Source organism: Mustela nigripes, chromosome 17 (assembly GCF_022355385.1).
Source record: "Mustela nigripes isolate SB6536 chromosome 17, MUSNIG.SB6536, whole genome shotgun sequence".
Lineage (NCBI taxonomy): Eukaryota > Metazoa > Chordata > Mammalia > Carnivora > Mustelidae > Mustela > Mustela nigripes.
Genome location: NC_081573.1, coordinates 6,510,630 through 6,530,048, shown reverse-complemented (window position 1 = coordinate 6,530,048; position 19,419 = coordinate 6,510,630). Strand labels below are relative to the sequence as shown.

General features: G+C 54.6%; 1 protein-coding gene across 1 annotated transcript; it reads left to right on the top strand.

The window, feature by feature from the left end:
- Positions 1-3,043: 3,043 nt before the first annotated feature.
- Positions 3,044-19,205, top strand: EHD2 (EH domain containing 2). The gene is made up of 6 exons (XM_059381488.1): positions 3,044-3,173; positions 4,936-5,402; positions 5,893-5,990; positions 9,813-10,225; positions 15,465-15,629; positions 17,399-19,205. Exons 2-6 carry the CDS (start codon positions 4,999-5,001, stop codon positions 17,948-17,950), a joined length of 1,632 nt encoding a protein of 543 aa, XP_059237471.1. The 5' UTR covers positions 3,044-3,173; positions 4,936-4,998; the 3' UTR covers positions 17,951-19,205.
- The last annotated feature ends 214 nt before the right edge of the window (positions 19,206-19,419 follow it).

Genomic DNA, 19,419 nt, shown 5'->3' with positions numbered 1-19,419 from the left:
GGAACTTGAAACTCTAACCCCACACACCCCATCTCTCTCTCCTCGAGCCCTGCCCATCACCATTCTGCATCCAGGCCCAATGGCTCTGACGCTCTCAGCACCTCCCCAGTGGGATCAGACAGTATCTGTTCTTTTGTGACTGGCTTATTCCACTTGGCATGATGTCCCCAAGGTTTCGTGTTGTAGAATATGCCAGAATTTCTCCACCAGGTTTTGACAGCTGAGCAGGGAGAGAGCTGGGGGGAAAAAAAACCCCACAAAACTGTGAGCTTATGCCTTGGAAAGAGGGCTCCAGGGGCTGTAAGAGCACAGGGAGACTTGTCACACGGAGACTCCCTGATTCAGAGATCAGTGACCCAGGGACACAAGACAGTAGCCACAGTAACTGAGAGCTCAAAGCCTATTTAATGAGGCAGGATCGTCCTGGGTGCGTGGGTGGCTCAGTCCTTTAAGCCTCTGCCCTGGGCTCAGGTCATGATCTCAGGGTCCTGGGGTTGAGCCCGCATCAGGTTCCCCCATCCGCAGGGAGTCTGCTTCTCCCACTCCCTCTGCCCCTCCCCCCCCTCACTCATGGGCTCTCTCTCTCTCAAATAAATAAAATATTAATAAAAATAAAAATAAAAGGAGGCAGGGCAGTTGACAAGGGGGCCAATTATCCTGAGATCCAGCTGTCAGTGTATTTAAAGCCCCTGCTCCCCCCACCATGAATCTGTGACACGGTAATAAGAGCTCTTGTATCAAGACACTAATTAGAAAGAGCTAGTGGTGGTCTCATCAGCGGCGAGTAAACAATCACTGGGAATCTCCAAAATAACCACGATGTGGTGAAAACTGCCACACTCCCCCCCATGGCAGTGACACAAGTCCCCCTGATATCATTGTGCTTTGTTTTGTTCATGGTTGATGGAAACCGTGAAATCTCAGTGAAAGATCCAGATGTCATTTTTCTCTCCTTGTCCAAATTCACAGACCCTCCCGAAACTCATCTGAGGGGTTGCCTCTGAGGGGGAAGGGAGGTGCCCCATGGGAAGATTCTAGAAGAGGACCTTGCTCTTGGCTATAATAACGTTAGTCACCACTATACTCAGGCCTGTTATTAAATATTTATAATATATATTCTGTTATGCATTATATGTGATCATGTATTATAATTATATATTATAATTATGTATAAAATATATTATATTCATATACCTCTTTATGGAATACAGTTGACTCCTTTTTTAAAAAGATTTTATTTATTTATTTGACACAGAGAGTGAGAGCACAAGCAGGGGGAGTGGCAGGCAGAGGGAGAGGGAGAAGCAGGCTCCGGGCTGAGCAGGGAGCCTGATGCGGGGGCTCGATCTCAGGACCCTGGGATCACAAACTGAGCCAGGAAGACAGATGCTTAACCAACTGAGCCACCCAGGCACCCCCCTCCCCATTATGTACCTTACTGAATTCAGCCAATTACTATTTAACTGAGTGCCTACTGGATGCTGGACCCTGTTCTAGGCACTGGGGTGACAACAGTAAACAAAACAGACCCAAGCCACTGCCTGTGAGAAGCCGACATTCCTGTAGGGAAATATTCAAAATAAGTCACACTGAAAATAAATACATGAAAATAAAATCTCATAAAGAAGTAAAAATAAAAGTAAAAATAAGGAACATCTCTCTTCTGGCTGATGGTGCTAAGTGCTAGGAAGGAAAAAGAAGTAGGAACTGGGGTGGGGGGCGTTGGGGCAGGTCAGGGTAGGACTCACAAAGGAGGCACCATCTGAACAAAGACCCAAAGGAAATGGTCCTGTGTAGCAAGACGGATGGGGAAACTGAGGCTCAGAGAGGCAAAATCTCTTCCCTGACGTTCTCTTGCAAGCAAGTAGCAGGGCTGGGATTTGACTCAAGGCTTTGTAGGCTCTGACTCCCATGCTGAGAGAGAAAACTCAGCTCCAGACCTGGATTATAAGACCTGATTTTTTTTAAGCATCTGCTAGGGGCCAGGTACAGCTCTAAGCCCTGAATGATCTCTCTGTGCTTTTTGATTTCACTTCTCTGGGACTCATTTATCTCATCTGTAAAATGGGGATAACGATTGTCACATCTCATGGACATTCTAAGAACTCAATGAGCTAATGCTCTTAACTAATAAATCTGCATGTAAGGAGACATTCAATGATCGGGAAAGATTAAATCAACAAATATTTACTGAGTCCTTTTGGTGTGTCTGGCACGGTGCTAGCCTGGGGACATGGCAGAAAACCACCCAGTTGGAAATCCCAGTCCTCGGAGGGCTTGTGCTCTTGCTAGGGAGGTAGTCACTTAAGCAGAGAAATATGGAATAATCCGAACTTTGGAGAAAAATAAAACAGTGAAAATGGATGGATGGATGGGGGGGCAGCCTTAAATAGGGAGATCAGGAAGGGATTCTGTGAAGAGGTGACATTTGAGCAGACACGAATGAGGGGAGGGAGTGAGCTGTTCGCATCTGTCTTCCTGGCTCAGGAAGAGCCGTTTAGGTGGCAGGAAGAGCAGGTGCAAAGGCCCTGAAGTTGGAGGGCTGTTGGAGTGCTTGAGGAGCAGCAAAGGAGTCAGTGTGGTTGGAGCAGAGTGAGCCAGGGGGAAAAGGAGGGAGGTGAGGGCAGAGGGAACAGGCAGATGCGCGTAGGGCCTTGTGGGCCCCATCGAGGGCTTTGGCTTTTACTTTGAGTTCTCAAGAGAGAAGCCAGGATGGGTTGTGAGAAGAGGAATTTCATGAAGTCAGGTAAGTTTTAAAATTATTATTATTATTATTATTATTATTATTATTATTATTACTGCTGCTGCTGCTGCTGCTGCTGCTGCTGTGGTTGTTAGTCGTAGTATTAATATTAGCATTCCCAGGTTAAGAGGAGCGGCAGAGATCTGGATTTTGAACCGGGATTGAAAGCCTCGCACTCACCCATCTCGAGAAGCCGCCCTGCCACCGTCCACCAGGGGGCTCCAGAGGCCGGGTTCCCGTTTAGGGAGGGGGGGGCGCCTGGTCCCCCCCCCCCCCCCCCCCCCCCCCTCCCTCCTCCCGGCTCTGGGCCCCACCCGGCTCAGACGGCTCGGGACAGGACCTGGAGCACAGGCCGCTCCGCGGGCGCCTCGGATCCCCGCGGGACCCCCGTCCAGCCCGCCGCCCGGTGCAGCCGCCTGCGCGCCCATCGGTGAGTGGTCCCCGACCGCCACTGTCGCCTGCCAAAGCCCGCCCGGTCCGCGGAGCCTAGAAGCCTGATTATTCCCCTGCCGCCCCCAAGACTCTCAATCCCCACCCCCCGCAGTGTGTAGCGCTTCCTCAGCACCCCGTGCCGTGAAACCTCCTTGTCTCCCTCCAGCTCCTTCCAGCCTGTGCCAGTGCCCCCCTGGCCTCCCTGTTCCTTCCCCTCGTGCTCAGTTGCTCCCACTCCCAAGTGGTCTTCCCATCCTCTCAGACAGAAGAGATGCCCTCCTTGGAGTCTCCCTCTACTGACCTCACCCATCTCTGTCCTATTTGGCCCCTCCTCCCACTCAAGAGCTCCTCTGCTACTTCGCCAACGCAATGGCCTGTCCAGCTACCTCTAAAATGTCCCTCAGACCCCTCCCTGCCCAGGACACCACCCAGGCCTGCCCCTCTCTGCCAACATCCCAGGTCCCAGCTCCCGCCTCTCCTTTATCTCTCTGACACTCTTTCCCCTCTACTCCTTTTCCTCTCTATATATTTATTTTCCTTTAAGTATCATTGTGATTTTATGGGTTTTAACATTTTTGATATGCAGTTAATTTTGATGCTCAAATCGTCCTATCTTTGGCCAGTGGGAACTCCTTTAGGCTGGTCCAATTTCCCAGTAGCATGTCCCTTACATCTTTGCCCACCTTCCCACTACCTGATCAGGCTCATTTTGTTCTCCTGCTCCGGCCTTGGAATCAGTCATTTCTACAAGAAGCTCTGTTTTTGTTTGTTTGTTTAATGGAAAATGGTATTTGGAGACTCCAACCTGACCAAAGCCTGGTTCTGTGAAAAGATCAGTAAATTATAAGCATCCACTTAGACTGATCAAGGAAGAAAAAAAAAAGAAAAAAAAAAGACACAAATGATTGATATCAAGAATGAAAGAGGGGACATTACTACAGATCCTACAGAGAATGAAAAGATAGTAAGAGGATACTGAAAACACAGTCTGGATGGGGGTGCTTGTTGCTGCTGAGTTGGCAATTCTCTCTAACACAGACCTGTGATAGGAGTACATGTTCCAAGGTCAGGTTGCCTGGTGTCCCAGACTGAGCGTTTTCTAACCAAGTGATCTTGAGCAAGTTATTGCTATCTTTGTGAGCTTCCTTTGTGCATCAGAAACATGGGGATAATAATAGCCCTACCTTACCACATTGTTAGGAAGATTAAATGAGTTAGAGCAGCATCTGGCATGCAGTGACCAGAAATCTTCATATTCTTGGGATCACCTGAGGCCCCTCATGACCTGGGTGCACTCAGCCAACCCTTCAGCCTTATTTCTCACCCCTCCTGTGTCCCGCAACCTGCTCCATGCCGTTCACAGCTCGGGGCCTTGGCACACACCATCCTCTCTGCCCGTCTTGCACAGGATCCTTGCTGTGCATGGAAGGGAGCTGTTCAAAAGTCAGCTCGGCCAGAGTTTGCTGATCCGTGGTCAGTTTACTGTGTCCGCATCTGGTGCTCATCATCCCTTGGTCTCCCATCATCAGTCTTGCTACTTCCATCATCCCACAACTCATCTCTCTCTCTTCCTCAAGCTGAAATCACCATCTTCCTCCGGGAACCCTCACCTCCTGCCCTCCCGTGCTCTCTGCTGCCCCCACCCCACCCCCAGCCAGTTCTCCCATCCTCCTCCACCCATCCCACCTTCCGGCTCCCTTCCTTCTCCTCCTCCTCCTCTGTGAGGCAGGCCCCCAACACACCCTGTGCCCCTCTTGCAGGCAGATCTCCCCCAACCTGTGCCCATCTCCATCAGCGAGCCCAGTGGGGAGCGTGGAGCCACCATGTTCAGCTGGATGAAGCGGGGCGGTGCCCGGGGCCAGCAGCCCGAGGCCATCCGCACAGTGACCTCGTCCCTCAAGGAGCTCTACCGCACCAAGCTGCTGCCCCTGGAGGAGCACTACCGATTCGGCGCCTTCCACTCGCCAGCCCTGGAAGATGCCGATTTCGACGGCAAGCCCATGGTCCTGGTGGCCGGCCAGTACAGCACGGGCAAGACCAGCTTCATCCAGTACCTGCTGGAGCAGGAGGTGCCAGGCTCCCGCGTGGGGCCCGAGCCCACCACCGACTGCTTCGTGGCAGTCATGCATGGGGACACCGAGGGCACCGTGCCGGGGAACGCCCTTGTGGTTGACCCGGACAAGCCCTTCCGCAAGCTCAACCCTTTCGGGAACACCTTCCTCAACAGGTGTGCAGCTTGAGAAGCAGGGGTGCATCTCCCTGCCTCTGCCCCCCAACCCCTGCCTTTGTTTCTTTCTTTCGCGCTCCAATTCCCTCCTCTCCTCCCCCTTCCTGCCTCCTCCATTGAAGCCGGTGGCCAGCCTGCCCCAGTCCACCTGCCCTCTACCTGGGCGGCCTTGGGCAGGTGACTTCATGTCTCTGTGCCTCTCTTATCTTCAACTGGAAAATGGGGGTAACCATAGTCCCACTTCTGTATGAGGTGCTTATTAGCACAGCACAAGGCATAGAATAAGTGCTCGGTAAACATCAGCTCTGGGTTAATTAATTAACTTGTTTATTTATTTATTTTGGTTGTGGTTCTTATTCTCTGTCCCGATCTTTTGAGATTCTTCCCTTCTCTGTACCTGAGTCCCCCACTGTGCTGTCCTGGTTTTCCCTTCTTATGGGTCCTCTCCTGCCTCTCCCTGCGCTGACCCACGGCTCTCCCTCTGCCTCAGGTTCATGTGCGCCCAGCTCCCCAATCAGGTCCTGGAGAGCATCAGTATCATCGACACCCCGGGCATCCTGTCAGGCGCCAAACAGAGAGTGAGCCGGGGTGAGTGGGCCCGGACTCCTGGGTCTGAGGGAGGCGGCAGCTGGCTCTCTGCTCGGACATGGGCCTGCGTCAGCTGGCGCAGAGCTGGCTGGGTGGCAAAAGGGAGCCCGTGGAAGGCTGTGCTGCTCCATGTCTGTGCATGCCAAGGGGACAGGGGAGGCATGGGCGTGCACACGTGGGAGCAGGCCTCAGCTCCGTGTCTGGGCTGGTCTGGAGGATGAGGCAGGGAGAGATCAAGAGAGACGGAGGGAGACACGTGAAGTCAGAGAGAGATCCCAAGTGTGGGCAGCCTTAGAGAGAGACCCAGGATACTCAGGGAGGAGGCAAGAGGCCGAGCACGGAGGCCCTGGGCTCTGGGCATGTTCCTGGCTTCACCTCTGGGCCGCAGATGGGGCTGAGCAGGGCTTGGGAGGGGGAATCTGGGCGCAGGCCAAGATGGGCCTGGAATTTATAAACAGCTGTGCAGGGGGAGCGGCTGAGGGTGAATTCCAATGGGGCCTCCGGGGGAGCCGGCCCCCACCCCTGCCTAGCCCGCACCCCACCCCCCCCAGCCACCCCGCAATGTCTGCCTGGCCAGCCTGGAACTGGGTAAAAGGAGTCTGCCTTGTGGGGCAGAGGGGACAGGAGGTTGGGCCACCAGGCTGGGCGGGAGCGCGGAGGGTGACGGCGTCCCTGGCTGCTGCCCAGCGGGCGCGGGTCCCCCTGGGAGACAAGCAGGGGGCAGCTGCAGAAGCAATGGGAGGGCGAGCGGCCAGTACGAGGGGGAAGACAGGAGGGAGGGGCTGGGAGTTCCTGGGGCGCCGCCCCCCCGGAGCTGGGCCTGTGGGAGCAGGAGGAGAGAGCAGTGAGGGGAGCCGGGTCGGGGGCCGAGGTTGTGGGAAGAGGAGAAAGAAGGGAACGGGGTTTCTTTCCCTGGCAGGTTGGGTAGAGGAAGAGGAGGAGAGTCTGTCGGTCTGTCTGTGTGCAAGTGTGTGGGAGGTTGGAGAGAGCACAAGGGTATGTATGGGAGTCCGCATCTTGAAGCCTGTGGCTATGATTGTGTCAGGATGTGTGCGCACGTGTGCGTGCATTGGTGGGAGGCGTGGCTGGCTGCCTCTCCCTGTGTGATTGAAGCAAAGGGGGGGGTCTCTGGTGGGGTTCAAATCTGGTCCCTGCTACTTTTAAACCACGGGCGCTGGGCAAGCCACTCATCTCCCTGTTTTAGTCTCCTCATTTGTAAAAGGAGGGTAAAAACAGCCTCAGCCTTGTAGGTGGCACGGGGGGTTCACGTTCAGTGTCAAACCTGTGAAGCACTTCGGTGTGCGACACACAGTAGGCGCTCTGGGTGTGCGGTCAACTGTGTTCCTGGTGAGTGTCATAGCTGTGCACCCCGGGGACTCTGCCACGTCTCCTGCTCCCGCGCTGACTCAACCTCCCTCCCTTCCTCCCGCCTTGCATGAGACACACTTTCCAAATCCTGGCTTGTGTGTGTGTGTGTGTGTGTGTGTACGCTGGGGAGGGAAGGAGGTCCTAGTTCCCTGGCACTTTCTCCCCACAAGCAGATTCCCCCTCCCCCACCCCATCAAGTCCCAAGGGGCCACAAGGACCCTGCTCCCGCTGGACAGGGTGCCCCCAGCACCCACTCCTCACTAGAGCATAGGGACCCATGCAGACTCCTGCTCCACACCTCCCACCCATGTGTCTTGAGTCATTCCCTCAACCTGTCCATGCCTCAGTTTCCTCATCTGGAAAATGGGGATCACAAAAGCACCTGTCTCCCGAGGGTGTTTTGAAGATCCAACTCCATGATTCAGGGAGAGAAAGCAGCAATGGCAGGGGAGTCAGCAGCAGCTTCCTGTTCTGACAGGTAGCACCTTGTCCCCCAGGTCACCACGGTGTCCCCGGTTCTGAGAAGCCCTTCTTGACTCCCCAAGGCTGGGTCAAGTGCCCCCACTGGGCTCCTAAGTCTCTCTAGGCTCCCCCTCCCTGGCCTGACCACTCTTGGGAACGGGTCTGTGTCCTCAGTGCCTGAGCTGAATGAGAGAACAGGACCAGGATGGCTCTGGGGACAGTTCCTGAAGGGAGACCTCCACTGCACCCCGCATGTGTCACAACTAAAACTTGTTGAGCATTTACCGAGTTCCCAGACTGTGTTTCCTTGTTTTTTTTTTTTTTTTAAGATTTTATTCATTTATTTGACAGAGATCACAAGGAAGCAGAGAGACAGGCAGAGAAAGAGGAGGAAGCAGGCTCCCTGCTGAGCAGAGAGCCCAGATGCGGGGCTCGATCAAGGACCCTGGGATCATGACCCAAGCCACCCAGGCGCCCCTGTGTTTCCTTGTTTTAACGGTTTATTTTTTTATAGATTTTATTTATTTATTTATTTATTTTTAGAGAGAGCGAGAGGGAGAGAGAAGGGGAAGGGAAAGAATCTCAAGCAGATCCACACTGAGCTCAGGGCCCAATGGGGGGCTCGATCCCGCAACCCTGAGAGCACGACCTGAGAAGCCAAGAGTGGCGTGCTTAACCCACTGAGCCACCCAGGCTGCCCCTATTTTAACAGTTTAATTCAGGTATACACTGACATGCCTAAAGCTCGCCCATGTAATTTATTCTTACTTATTTTATTTTTTAAAAGATTTTATTTATTTATTTGACAGAGAGAGAGACACAGCGAGAGAGGGAACAGAAGCAGGGGGAGTGGGAGAGGGAGAAGCAGGCTCCATCCCAGAATCCTGGCATCATGACCTAAGCCGAAGGCAGAGGCTTAACGACTTAGCCACCCCGGCACCCCGAGCTCATGCATTTTAAAACAGGCACTGTTTTAGGCTCTTTACAGATAAGCTTTTTTGGTATATTATATATTAGCTCATTTATATTCATTTAATCTCCACAACAGCCCTCCAAGTCGCATTCTGTTAGGACCTCCATTTTACAGAAGAGGAAACAAGTTCAGAGAGGTTTCCTACTTGCTTAAGTTCACACAGCTGGGGGGAGTGGGGGGTTGGGCAGAGGTGAAATTCAAACCCAGGACTTCCTGACCGCTAAGTCAGGCCTGCCCCCCCACTCCACCCACCGTGGCTCCTCTCTGCTCTCCTAAGCCTCGCTTGCTGAATATGTGAGTGAGCAGCAAAAGCGAAGGGTGTGAATGAATGAATGAACCAAGGAATGAATGAATGAATGAATGAAGCCTCTTGAGACAGGTACTCTATGAAGGCCAGGACTTGTCTCTGTGTCATCTGTGGTATCTCTGGGTGCCCAGGATAGGGCCTGGCACACAAAAGACTCTCTGTAAATATTGTTAAATAAATTCAAAATATTTACCATCTCCTCTGGTGAGAGCCGAACTAGAGCCAATGTGAACTCTTCAGTTGCTGGATTGTGGGGAGATCCAGAAGCCTTAGGGAGGGGCTGGGGTGATGGAGGCACTTGGAAGACCCCCGGGGTAGGGGGAGGTTCATAGGGGCACAGGGAGTCTGTTAAGAAACACTTCAGTATTTTAACAACCCGTACATCCAGACGGGGGCATGCCACTAATACCTGCCTGAGGAATGAATGAAAAGGGGGCAGGTGATGGCCCTCTGTAGCCAAGGGCCAGAGGGATGGGGTAATTCTGAGGGCCTGGGGCCAGAGGGATGGTTTAATTCTGGGTGCGGGGGTGGGTGCAGAGCTGCAGGATACTCTTGGGGCCTTGGCTGTTTCGCCCAGAGAAGGTTTTCAAAAGTTAACAACCTGAACATCCGTACAGTCCACTGTCCATCCAAAGGAGTGAATGCTTGCGAAAGGCTGGAGGGTGCGGGGCTGACCTCAGCCCTTTCCACCGCTTCCTCTGTGTACCTCCAGGCTACGACTTCCCAGCCGTGCTGCGCTGGTTCGCGGAGCGTGTGGACCTCATCATCCTGCTCTTTGATGCGCACAAGCTGGAGATCTCTGATGAGTTCTCCGAGGCCATCGGCGCCCTGCGGGGCCATGAGGACAAGATCCGCGTTGTGCTCAACAAGGCGGACATGGTGGAGACCCAGCAGCTGATGCGCGTCTACGGGGCGCTCATGTGGGCGCTGGGCAAGGTGGTGGGCACGCCCGAGGTGCTGCGCGTCTACATCGGCTCCTTCTGGTCCCAGCCCCTCCTGGTGCCGGACAACCGGCGCCTCTTTGAGCTGGAGGAGCAGGACCTCTTCCGAGACATCCAGGGCTTACCACGTCACGCTGCCCTGCGCAAGCTCAACGACCTGGTGAAGAGGGCCCGGCTGGTGCGGGTGAGCAGCACATGGGGTGTGGTGTGTGTGGTGTGTGTGTGTGTGGAATGTGCAGGCAAGGCTGGAGCATGGGGGCAGGAACTGCCCTTGCCCTGCCTCCCATTGCTTCTACCTCAGGGCCTTTGCACGTACTTTTCCTGCTTCCTGGAAACCACCTCTTCCTTGCCTCCCTCCCACTTGGCTCACTCCCCACCTCCTTCAAGTCTTTGCTCAACAAGCTCCAGAACATTTCCCTGTCTGCCCTCCCTTCTGATGACTGTAAGTCCCTCCCGGCTCCCATCATGTGAGTCTTGCTTTATCCTTTTTGTCTTTCTCCCCCCGCCCCCCAAAGATTTATTTATTTATTTATTTGACAGACAGAGATCACAAGTAGGCAGAGAGGCAGGCAGAGAGAGAGGGGGAAGCAGGCTCCCCGCTGAGCAGAGAGTCGGATGCGAGGCTCCATCCCAGGACCCCGGGATCATGACCTGAGCCGAAGGCAGAGGCTTTAACCCACTGAGCCACCCAGGCGCCTCTGAGTCTTGCTTTATCCTTGTTGTAGTTTCCTTCATAGCATTCATTGCTGCCTGGCCGGACATTGCCCATTCACTGGGCTTCTGGGTTTACTGCCTGTCTCCACTCGCATGAAAGCGCCACTGAGCCAGACGTCGGGATTTGTTCGCTGCTGTATCCCCAGCACCTGGCACAGAGTTTGTGCTCAGTGAATATGTATTGAATGAATGGCGTTGAACCAACACTCTTCATTTGACAAAACCTCCCCTATGCCCAGCCTGCGTTAGGTGGTATTGAGGACACAGCAGTGACCAAGGAAATTCAGGGGAGGAGACAGACTCATCCCCAGACAGTGATGACCCATCATGGGCCGGGCTGGTACATGGGGAATTGGGGTGGGGGACTTCTTGGAGGAGATGGCATCTGAGCTGCAAAGTGGAGGAAAGGGAGGATGAGGAGGGGAAGGAATTCTAGACCGTGGGACCAACAAGTGTGTGGACCAGAGATGAGAAGGTGGCCAGTTCAAGGAAGAGGGAAATTGTCAGTGTTGAACCCTGTGTAGACAGTGCAAGTAACTGAATCTGAGCCCAGTGAGGTGGGAGTCAGACCACCCAGGGCTGTGGCCTGGAACCTGCGTTTTGTCCTGAGGGTACTGGGGAGCCATGGAAGGGTTCAGATTACAGGAGAGATAGGGTCTCACTCAGGCTGCCTTCTGGTAGAGGAATTTAAGGGCTGTTAGACTGAGGCTAGAGACCAAGGAGGAGCTTGGGGACCGAGGAACAGAGAGGAGCCTGGATCCAGAGCAGGGCTTTGGGAGGGGGAGGAGAGCACTGGTTTGAGAGCGATTTTGGAGGCCAAATGGAACATTTACAGGGGAGGCTGCCAGGGTGGAGGTGGGGCAGGAAACCGGGCAGGCAGGGAGGCCTAGAAGGCTATGGGGGGTGGAGGAGCCTGAGGTGTTGGTTTAAGGAGCAGCAAAGAAGGGGTGAGTCAGGGCCCCTACCCCCACCCCAGGAATCCTCCCTGGGAGGGAGCGGCCCAGCAGGGACAGCTCTGAGCCTCGGAATCCACCTTTCCCTCCTCCCCCACCGAGGCTCTGGACCGTCTCTGTGTCTCTGTCTCTCCGTGTGTGTTTCTCCTCATTTCTACCTCTTTCCCAGCGGCCATCTCTTCCCTCCTATTCCTTCTCTCTTTCGGGCTCTTCCTCTCCCCTTCCCTCAGTCTCTGTCCCTCTCTCCTCGCTCTCTCCTTCTGTCTCTTCCCCTCTTCTTATTTCTCCCTCTCTGTCTTCCTCCGTGTCTCTCTGAGGCCCTACTCTGGTTCGCCCTGGTCCCCCACGGACCCCTGGCCCCTGGCCCCCGGCCCCTCGAGGACGAAGACAGCGGCGGGAGCTGGGGCCCAGGGCCGTGGGACAGAGGGGCGGGGCCGGGCCGGACACCTGGTGCCCCCGCCGGGCAGGAGGCGGCTCCGGAAACCCGGACAAACCCCGGAGTCCGGGACCCGCGCCCCGGCCCAGCCCGCCCTCCCACCTTATCTCTTCCTGGCACCTTCCCCCGCTTCCTCTCTGGAAAAGCCATCAGCGCCCTCCCGCCTTCCCTCTTCTGGGTCCCGGAGGAGCCGCCTTAGGCCCCGCCCCTCACATCAATTGGCCCGCGCTCACAGGCCCCGCCCACCATCCTGACCACGCCCCTGCCCCACTGGCCCCGGACCCCTAGGGACCATTCCTTCCCCTCCCTCCCTCGACCCGTCTGTGGCTCTCCAGTGCCCCTCACACAGGGTCCAACTATGACCAAGCCTCCCTATGCCCCTCCGCTGCACCATGTCACCCACCCATTCCCCACGTGTGATTCCGCCACACTTGGTCTGGCCATCGAGCAACAGTTCACACCATTTACCTTCCCAAACACTCAGGACTCTGAGTAGCTACCCCTCAGTGCCTCGGTTTCCCTGTCTGTACGTATAGGGAGTGGATGAGTCACCCGGCGCTGCCCTTTGGTTGAAGTGATAGCTGCGAGAAGGAGCGATTTCACTGTTTTTGCGATACTGGAGGCCAAGATCTTGTGGGTCTGATTCCAAAGAGGCCAAGATGCCCTGAACCTTCTTACCAAGCTTCTCTGAGGCAGCCCCGTGATATTCATTCAACAAACAGTTACCGAGCACTACAACATGCTTCTGCACTCTGTTGAGCCCTGAAGTTACAGCAGGGAACAAATGAGTTAATGCTGTTTTTTTTTTTTTTTCTTGTAGAATTACTTTTTACTGGGGAAGTGGGTATCAAACAAATGAATCTATAATATCATACAGTATTGTATGTGATAAGGATCAGGAAGGAAAATGAAGCAGAGGAAAGGAAACTGGCAAGGGACTGTTTTAAGGAGGTCAGGGAGGGTCTCCCAGTAGAAACCTGAAGGAGGGAGAGTGATGGTCTGGGGGAGGCCCTACCAGGCAGAGGGAACAGTAAGTGCAAAGGCCCTGAGGCAGAACAGCCTGGAAGGAGGAGCCCAGGGTGGCTGGAGGAGGCAGAGTGGTGGAGTTGGGAGGACATGAGGTTTTAGAACCAGCAGGGACCGCCAAAATGTTTAGCATTCTAAACCTATGATTCATTGAGAGAACTTTCAAACGAATGTTTTCCATTGAACCTTTAAGACCATCTCATGGTAAAGCAGTTAAGCTGGGTTAAACATGCTCCCTCCCAGTCCTGATTGCCCCCACCGCCTCACAGTGCCTCTTCCCTGGAGGCAGCCCCCATGAGGAGTTTCTTGTGTCTTTTTACAGATATAGTCTATTTTTATTTGAGCATATGCAGTTAATTACTGAGCTTCCTGCTCAAAAATGCGAATGTTCACAATTCTGCCCTTCTTGTTTATTTTTTGATAACTTTGGAGATTGGGGCTCAAAGGTTCCCAAGTTCATTGCTACCCTCCACAAGTATTTCTTGAGTGCTTTCTGTGCATATTTTGCCGGTACTGGGGACAGAGGGAACAGATAAGGTCCCAGCCCTCCTGGAGCTCCCATTCTGATGAAAGGAGACAGAATAAGTAAGCCACGAGATAAGCAAAATAAGGATGGGTCTCAATAAACATCATGGGGGCCAGGGAAGTGACAGTAGAAAATAATTGGATGGCGGTGGTTGGGGCACCTGCTTCTCATAGGATGGCCTCTGTGAGGAAATACTGAGGGAACCAGCTTGGGGAAATCAGAGCAGAGTAGTAGGCAGACAGTGGCATGTGCAAAGGCCCTGTGGCAAGAAAAAGATTAGCATGCTGGTACAAAGATGACAGGTGAGGAAGCTGACATGGGGCTGCAGGGAAGGGTGAAGGATATGGGATAAAACACTAGGAGCCAAATCCTGGAGGGCAGCAGTTCTCAAAACTTTCAGTCACAGGAGCAAATGACACTCTTGAAAATGATTGAGCGCCCCAAAGACTGTATGGGTACATGGGTTGAATCTGTCTACATTGGCCATACCAGAAGTTAAAACTGAAGAAAATGTTTAATATTCATCTAGTATTATCGCTGAACCAACAATAACCATGTAACTATTAGTAAGCAGCAGTTAGTGGATTATAAATGTTATGCATGAGTTATGATAGTTCAACTTATATTAATAAGGATAGTAGATATTAGAAGATCAGGGTTTTTTTTTTAAGATTTTATTTATTTATTTGACAGAGAGAAATCACAAGTAGGCAGAGAGCCAGGCAGAGAGAGGAGGAAGCAGGCTCCCTGCTGAGCAGAGAGCCTGATGCGGGGCTCCATCCCAGGACATTGGGATCATGACCTGAGCCGAAAGCAGAGGCTTTAACCCACTGAGCCACCCAGGCGCCCCAGAAGATCAGTTTTTAAATAACCATAAGCCTAGGACATGGGCTAAGTCCCATATATTTTATGAAAATTATCTCCAAATAAACAAACAAACAAACAAAAAATTACAGAGGACGGTGGCCCGGTTTTACATTTTTGCAAGTCCCTTAAATGTCTGGCTCCTGAGAAGACCTCTGCATTTTCACATCTGTTCCTGCACTCAGTCAGTTACAGTATCACGAATCCTGTTGCCTTTAAAAACTCCACTGCCCCCCCACCCAGGGAGGGGGAATGGGAGCACAAAAGACACATAGCACCTTGGTATTGTAATAAAAATAGTTTTGACTATGTGAACCCCTGAAAGAGGTTGGGGAGGGGAGGGAATCCCTGGGGTTCCCCGGGCCACACTTTGAGAATTGCTGCCGTAGGGACTTGTCAGCTATGGTCGGAATTTTGTACTTGGATAAAAAGCAGATGGAGACTTTGGAGCTGTGTCTCATGATCTGGTGTTGTTTCCTAAAAATCAGAAAGACCTCTGCAGCCGCTGCTGCCTGGAGAAGGCATGGTAGGGACAAGAGAAGCCAGAAAACCAGTGGGGGGCCTGCTGTGTCTCCCCAGGCTGGCAGTGCTGCCAGGGCCCATGGGGTTGCTGGCCCCTGAGGTGGGAAGCAGTGAAAACAGATGAGGTCCGGGCCCAGATTCTGCTGGGCGTCAAAAGACGGAGCTGTCCAGGAATGTGGACAAGGCAATCTAGGCAGAGGCTCCAGCTGGTATGTAGATGGGGGGTGGGGAGTGGATTGCCTAGGAAAGGAGGGGCCCTTCTGCTCTTGCAGCAGCTTCTCACCTGGAAGGGTCAGAATGCACATTTTCAGGCCCCCTCCGGGCCACGCGGATCAGGAGCTCTGGGTTCGGGGCCCCAGGTGATGACACTGTCCTCCCGCAGGTCCACGCATACATCATCAGCTACCTGAAGAAGGAGATGCCTTCCGTGTTTGGAAAGGAGAACAAGAAGAAGCAGCTTATCCTCAAGCTGCCCGTCATCTTTGCCAAGATCCAGCTGGAGCATCACATATCCCCCGGCGACTTTCCGGACTGTGAGAAGATGCAGGTGGGAGGTTGTCCCCAGGAGTGGGGTTTGGAGGGGCATGGGGGGCGTCGGGGGAGGCGGAAGGGGTCAGCTTCTGTGGGCTTCAGGGTGGGGCCTTGAGAACAGAAGGGATGCAGGGCAGGTTCTGGAAAGCACCTCCTGCAAATGGTTCCCTGAGGGCACGGTTTTGTGAGTTAGGACAAGGAAATGAAGACAAAACCCCAGGGAACCTCGGCTTCAATAAGATGGAAGTTTGTTTCTCTCCATAAAGTCCTAGAAGGTGGTCTGGTTTGGTGCTTTCCAGAGCCAGGGACAGCGTCCCCTTTTCTCTCCGTTCTCCTCCCATCCCTGGCCTCCAGTTCCAAGATCCCTACATGGTACAGAATGGCTCCAAAACTTCAGCCATTCTGTATGCCTTCCAGCCAGCAAGGAGGGATGAGGGAGAAGGGGCGGAAAGCTCCTGGTCCAGTCTCTCTAAGGACACGTTCTAGGATGGTGCTGTCCATCTGCCATGATGGAAATGTTCTGTACTCTGACTTCCAGTTTGGTAGCGGCTAGCCCCATTAGGTTTTATTTAGTTTTAGCTCAGTTAAATTTAAATAACCACATGTAGCTCCTCTACTGGAAAGGACAATTCTAGAGACCTGTGTGTGGCACCAAGCTGGGGGTCTAGATCAAGTTTCTCAGCCTCAGCACTACTGATATTTGGGGTCAGAGCGTTTGTGGTCTGGGGTGTCCTGGGCATTGCGGGATGTTCATATCCTCCTGGCTTCTATGTGCTAGTAGCGTGCCCCAGATGTGACAATCAAAAATGTCTCTAGATCTTGCCAAGCGTCCACTGGGGAAGGGCAACATCTCCTGTGGTTGGGAAGCACGGGGCTAGATAAACAGCAGCTAATACGATTACACTGACAGTTCTGGAACGCTTTATCCAGATGAATTCATTTAGCCTTTCCCACCCCCCAAGGGAGGGGAGCGCTAATGTTTTTGAGCCGTTTCACACGTGTGGAAACCGAGGCCCAAAGAGGTGAAGTCACTTGCCTGAGGACACACAGCTCCTAGGTGGCAGAACTGGGTTGGGACCTGGGCAGGCAGGCCCTGGAGTCCAGACCCCCGCCAACGTACCCCTTTGTGTCCAGATCAGCGGGCTTCTCTGCCTTGGTGCTGGAAATCAGTGCGGTCCATGACACGGATCGGTCTGTGCTGTGAGTCTCCTGGTGCAGGCGACTCAGAGGGGCCACGGGACAGAAGCAGCACGACTACAGATCCAGCCGCATGGCTGCTCTAGAAGAAGTCATCTTCTGTGGGCAGGGTGTCCCCCAAGTTCCTGACAATCTGGCCATCCCAGGCTAAACCTCCAAACTTGGCAGCAAGCCACGCTCCCCCGTTTCTGTGAAGTGGGGTGACGGAACTAACGGCAGGAATGGAATTTTCTCGATTTGCACCAGGGTGGGGGTGCCGACCAGCTGCAGCCTGGGGTGCCACAGAGGCTGGCTAGAGCCAGGGCTGTGCTCAGGAAAGGCTGGGACCGGTATCAGAATATTGAAATCCTTCTCTACCAGCTGGCAAGTCATCAGAGGGCCCCCCGTCCAGTAATTCTGGGGGCGTGCCTGGCACAGGGGGAGGGCCCCCAGGACCCCGCTGCCCCAGTCTCTTCTGAGCCGTGGGTGTCCGACTGGGACAGGCGGGTTGTACGGGTTCGCACCTCTCCGTCAACACCTGCCGCCCAAGGATTCTGCTGCCCCCTGACTTCTCAGGGCTCCTCTCTCCTCCCCCCTCCCCCGCAACAGGAGATGCTGATGGCTCACGACTTCACCAAGTTCCACTCGCTGAAGCCGAAGCTGCTGGAAGCCCTGGACGAGATGCTGACCCACGACATCGCCAAGCTCATGCCGCTGCTGCGGCAGGAAGAGCTGGAGAGCACCGAGGTGGGGGTGCAGGGCGGCGCCTTCGAGGGCACTCACATGGGCCCATTCGTGGAGCGGGGGCCCGATGAGGCCCTGGAGGACGGCGAGGAGGGCTCGGACGACGAGGCCGAGTGGGTAGTGACCAAGGACAAGTCCAAGTACGATGAGATCTTCTACAACCTGGCGCCGGCCGATGGCAAGCTGAGTGGCACCAAGGCCAAGACCTGGATGGTGGGCACCAAGCTCCCCAACTCGGTGCTGGGCCGCATCTGGAAGCTGAGCGACGTCGACCGGGATGGCATGCTGGATGACGAGGAGTTTGCTCTAGCCAGCCACCTCATCGAGGCCAAGCTTGAGGGCCACGGGCTGCCCGCCAACCTGCCCCGCCGCCTCGTGCCGCCCTCTAAGCGGCGCCACAAGGGCTCTGCGGAATGAGCCAGCAGCCCTCCCTCCCTCCCTCCTGCCCTGCTGTGGCCCCGAGCGCCAGCCGGCTGCACGCACATCCCCACCCCAGCCTGCACGCTTGCCACCTGCCCACCTTCTCAGTTGTACAGCTGGGCCTCTCTCCACTCCCCTCCGCCAGACCATGGGGACCAGGGGAGGGGCAAGGCTTCTCTGCCTGGCCCATGCCCCCTACCCTCATGTACACTTAGGCACATCATGGGGACATTAACACACGCGCACGCGCGTGCACACCCACACACAGAGGCGTCGATTCAATCATTGTTCATTCAAGTATTTATTGAGCACGTACTACGTTTGGATGGGCAGGGATTGTTCTGGGGCCCGGGCCTTACAGCAGACAGCAACCCAGACACATGCATCTGCCCTCAGGGGGCTGACATCCTCAGGAGAGAGCACCCACACCGTCACACAAATGCACACAGACACACACCCGGCCCTAACCAGTCTGAGCCCCAATTCTCTCCCCATAGTTCAGTGGCCATCCGGTTGCAATAACCAACACAAAGACCCCCTTCCTCACTTCTTGCCCATCCAGCCCACAACTCCACCCTGTTCTCAGGCCTTGGGACCTGGGAGCTCAGAGGGGAGACACTACTTCCTCAAAGGGACCCCTCTTCAGCTCCTCTGCCCACTTCTGGGCACACCCCTTTCTTTAATAAGGATTCTCAGCAAACAGAAAAGCCCCTTGGAGCTTTGCTTCGCCCAGACTGGGTGCCCACTTTGAGGTATTTTTGGCCTCCGCCCACCACCCTGGTTTGAAAACCCAGCCTGGAGGTCCCCTCCCCCAGGTTCCCCACCGTTGGTGGCCTGAATTGTAGACTGAGGCACAGCTCCTCTGCCAACAGCCCCTATTTAAGTAGAGCCCCTACCAGAGATAAAGGCGCCTGGGCTTTATTTTAGTCCCCTTTATGGGGATGTGTTGGGGGGAGGGGCTCTTGGTGCTATAGCCCTCCCCTCTCCTCCCTAAAGGGACCCCTCCCGTCCTGCCCTCCACCCTTTGGTGCCTTCACCATATACTAGTGCTTGGGGACCCCATGGGAAAGATGGGGAAGGGTGACATAGGTGGGGATGATGCCCCCCCACGATGCTCTCGGGGATTCCCACAGCCATCAGCATGCACCACCCCCCACCCCCGCCCTGCTCCGACCCCATGCCTAGGAGGGGCCTGTGAACCGAACAGCAAACAGCGTTCCCACAGAGCAAATAAAGCCAAGGCTTCTTTCCACGTGGAAGTCACGCTGTCTCGGGGGGGGGGGGGGGGGGATCGCTCTCTCCCTGACTACCCCGGAAGGAGAGCCCCGGGCAGGGCTTGAGTTTGGTTGGGGGGGGGTCTCCCCTCCAAGGTCCCAGAAGCGGGGCGGGGGGTTGGAGGCCATGACTCAATGCTGCAGAGTCTGATGACTCAGGCCTGGGCTGGGGGCCAGACCGACATATTTTCC

What these genes read in the sequence shown, in the direction of transcription:
- EHD2 (XM_059381488.1), top strand. Translation starts at nt 4,999, where the DNA reads ATGTTCAGCTGGATGAAGCGGGGCGGTGCCCGGGGCCAGCAGCCCGAG. An exon ending in AGAGGGCCCGGCTGGTGCGG is followed by an intron (nt 10,226 to 15,464) that starts GTGAGCAGCACA and finishes GTCCTCCCGCAG; the next exon opens with GTCCACGCATACATCATCAG. An exon ending in CGGACTGTGAGAAGATGCAG is followed by an intron (nt 15,630 to 17,398) that starts GTGGGAGGTTGT and finishes CCCCCGCAACAG; the next exon opens with GAGATGCTGATGGCTCACGA.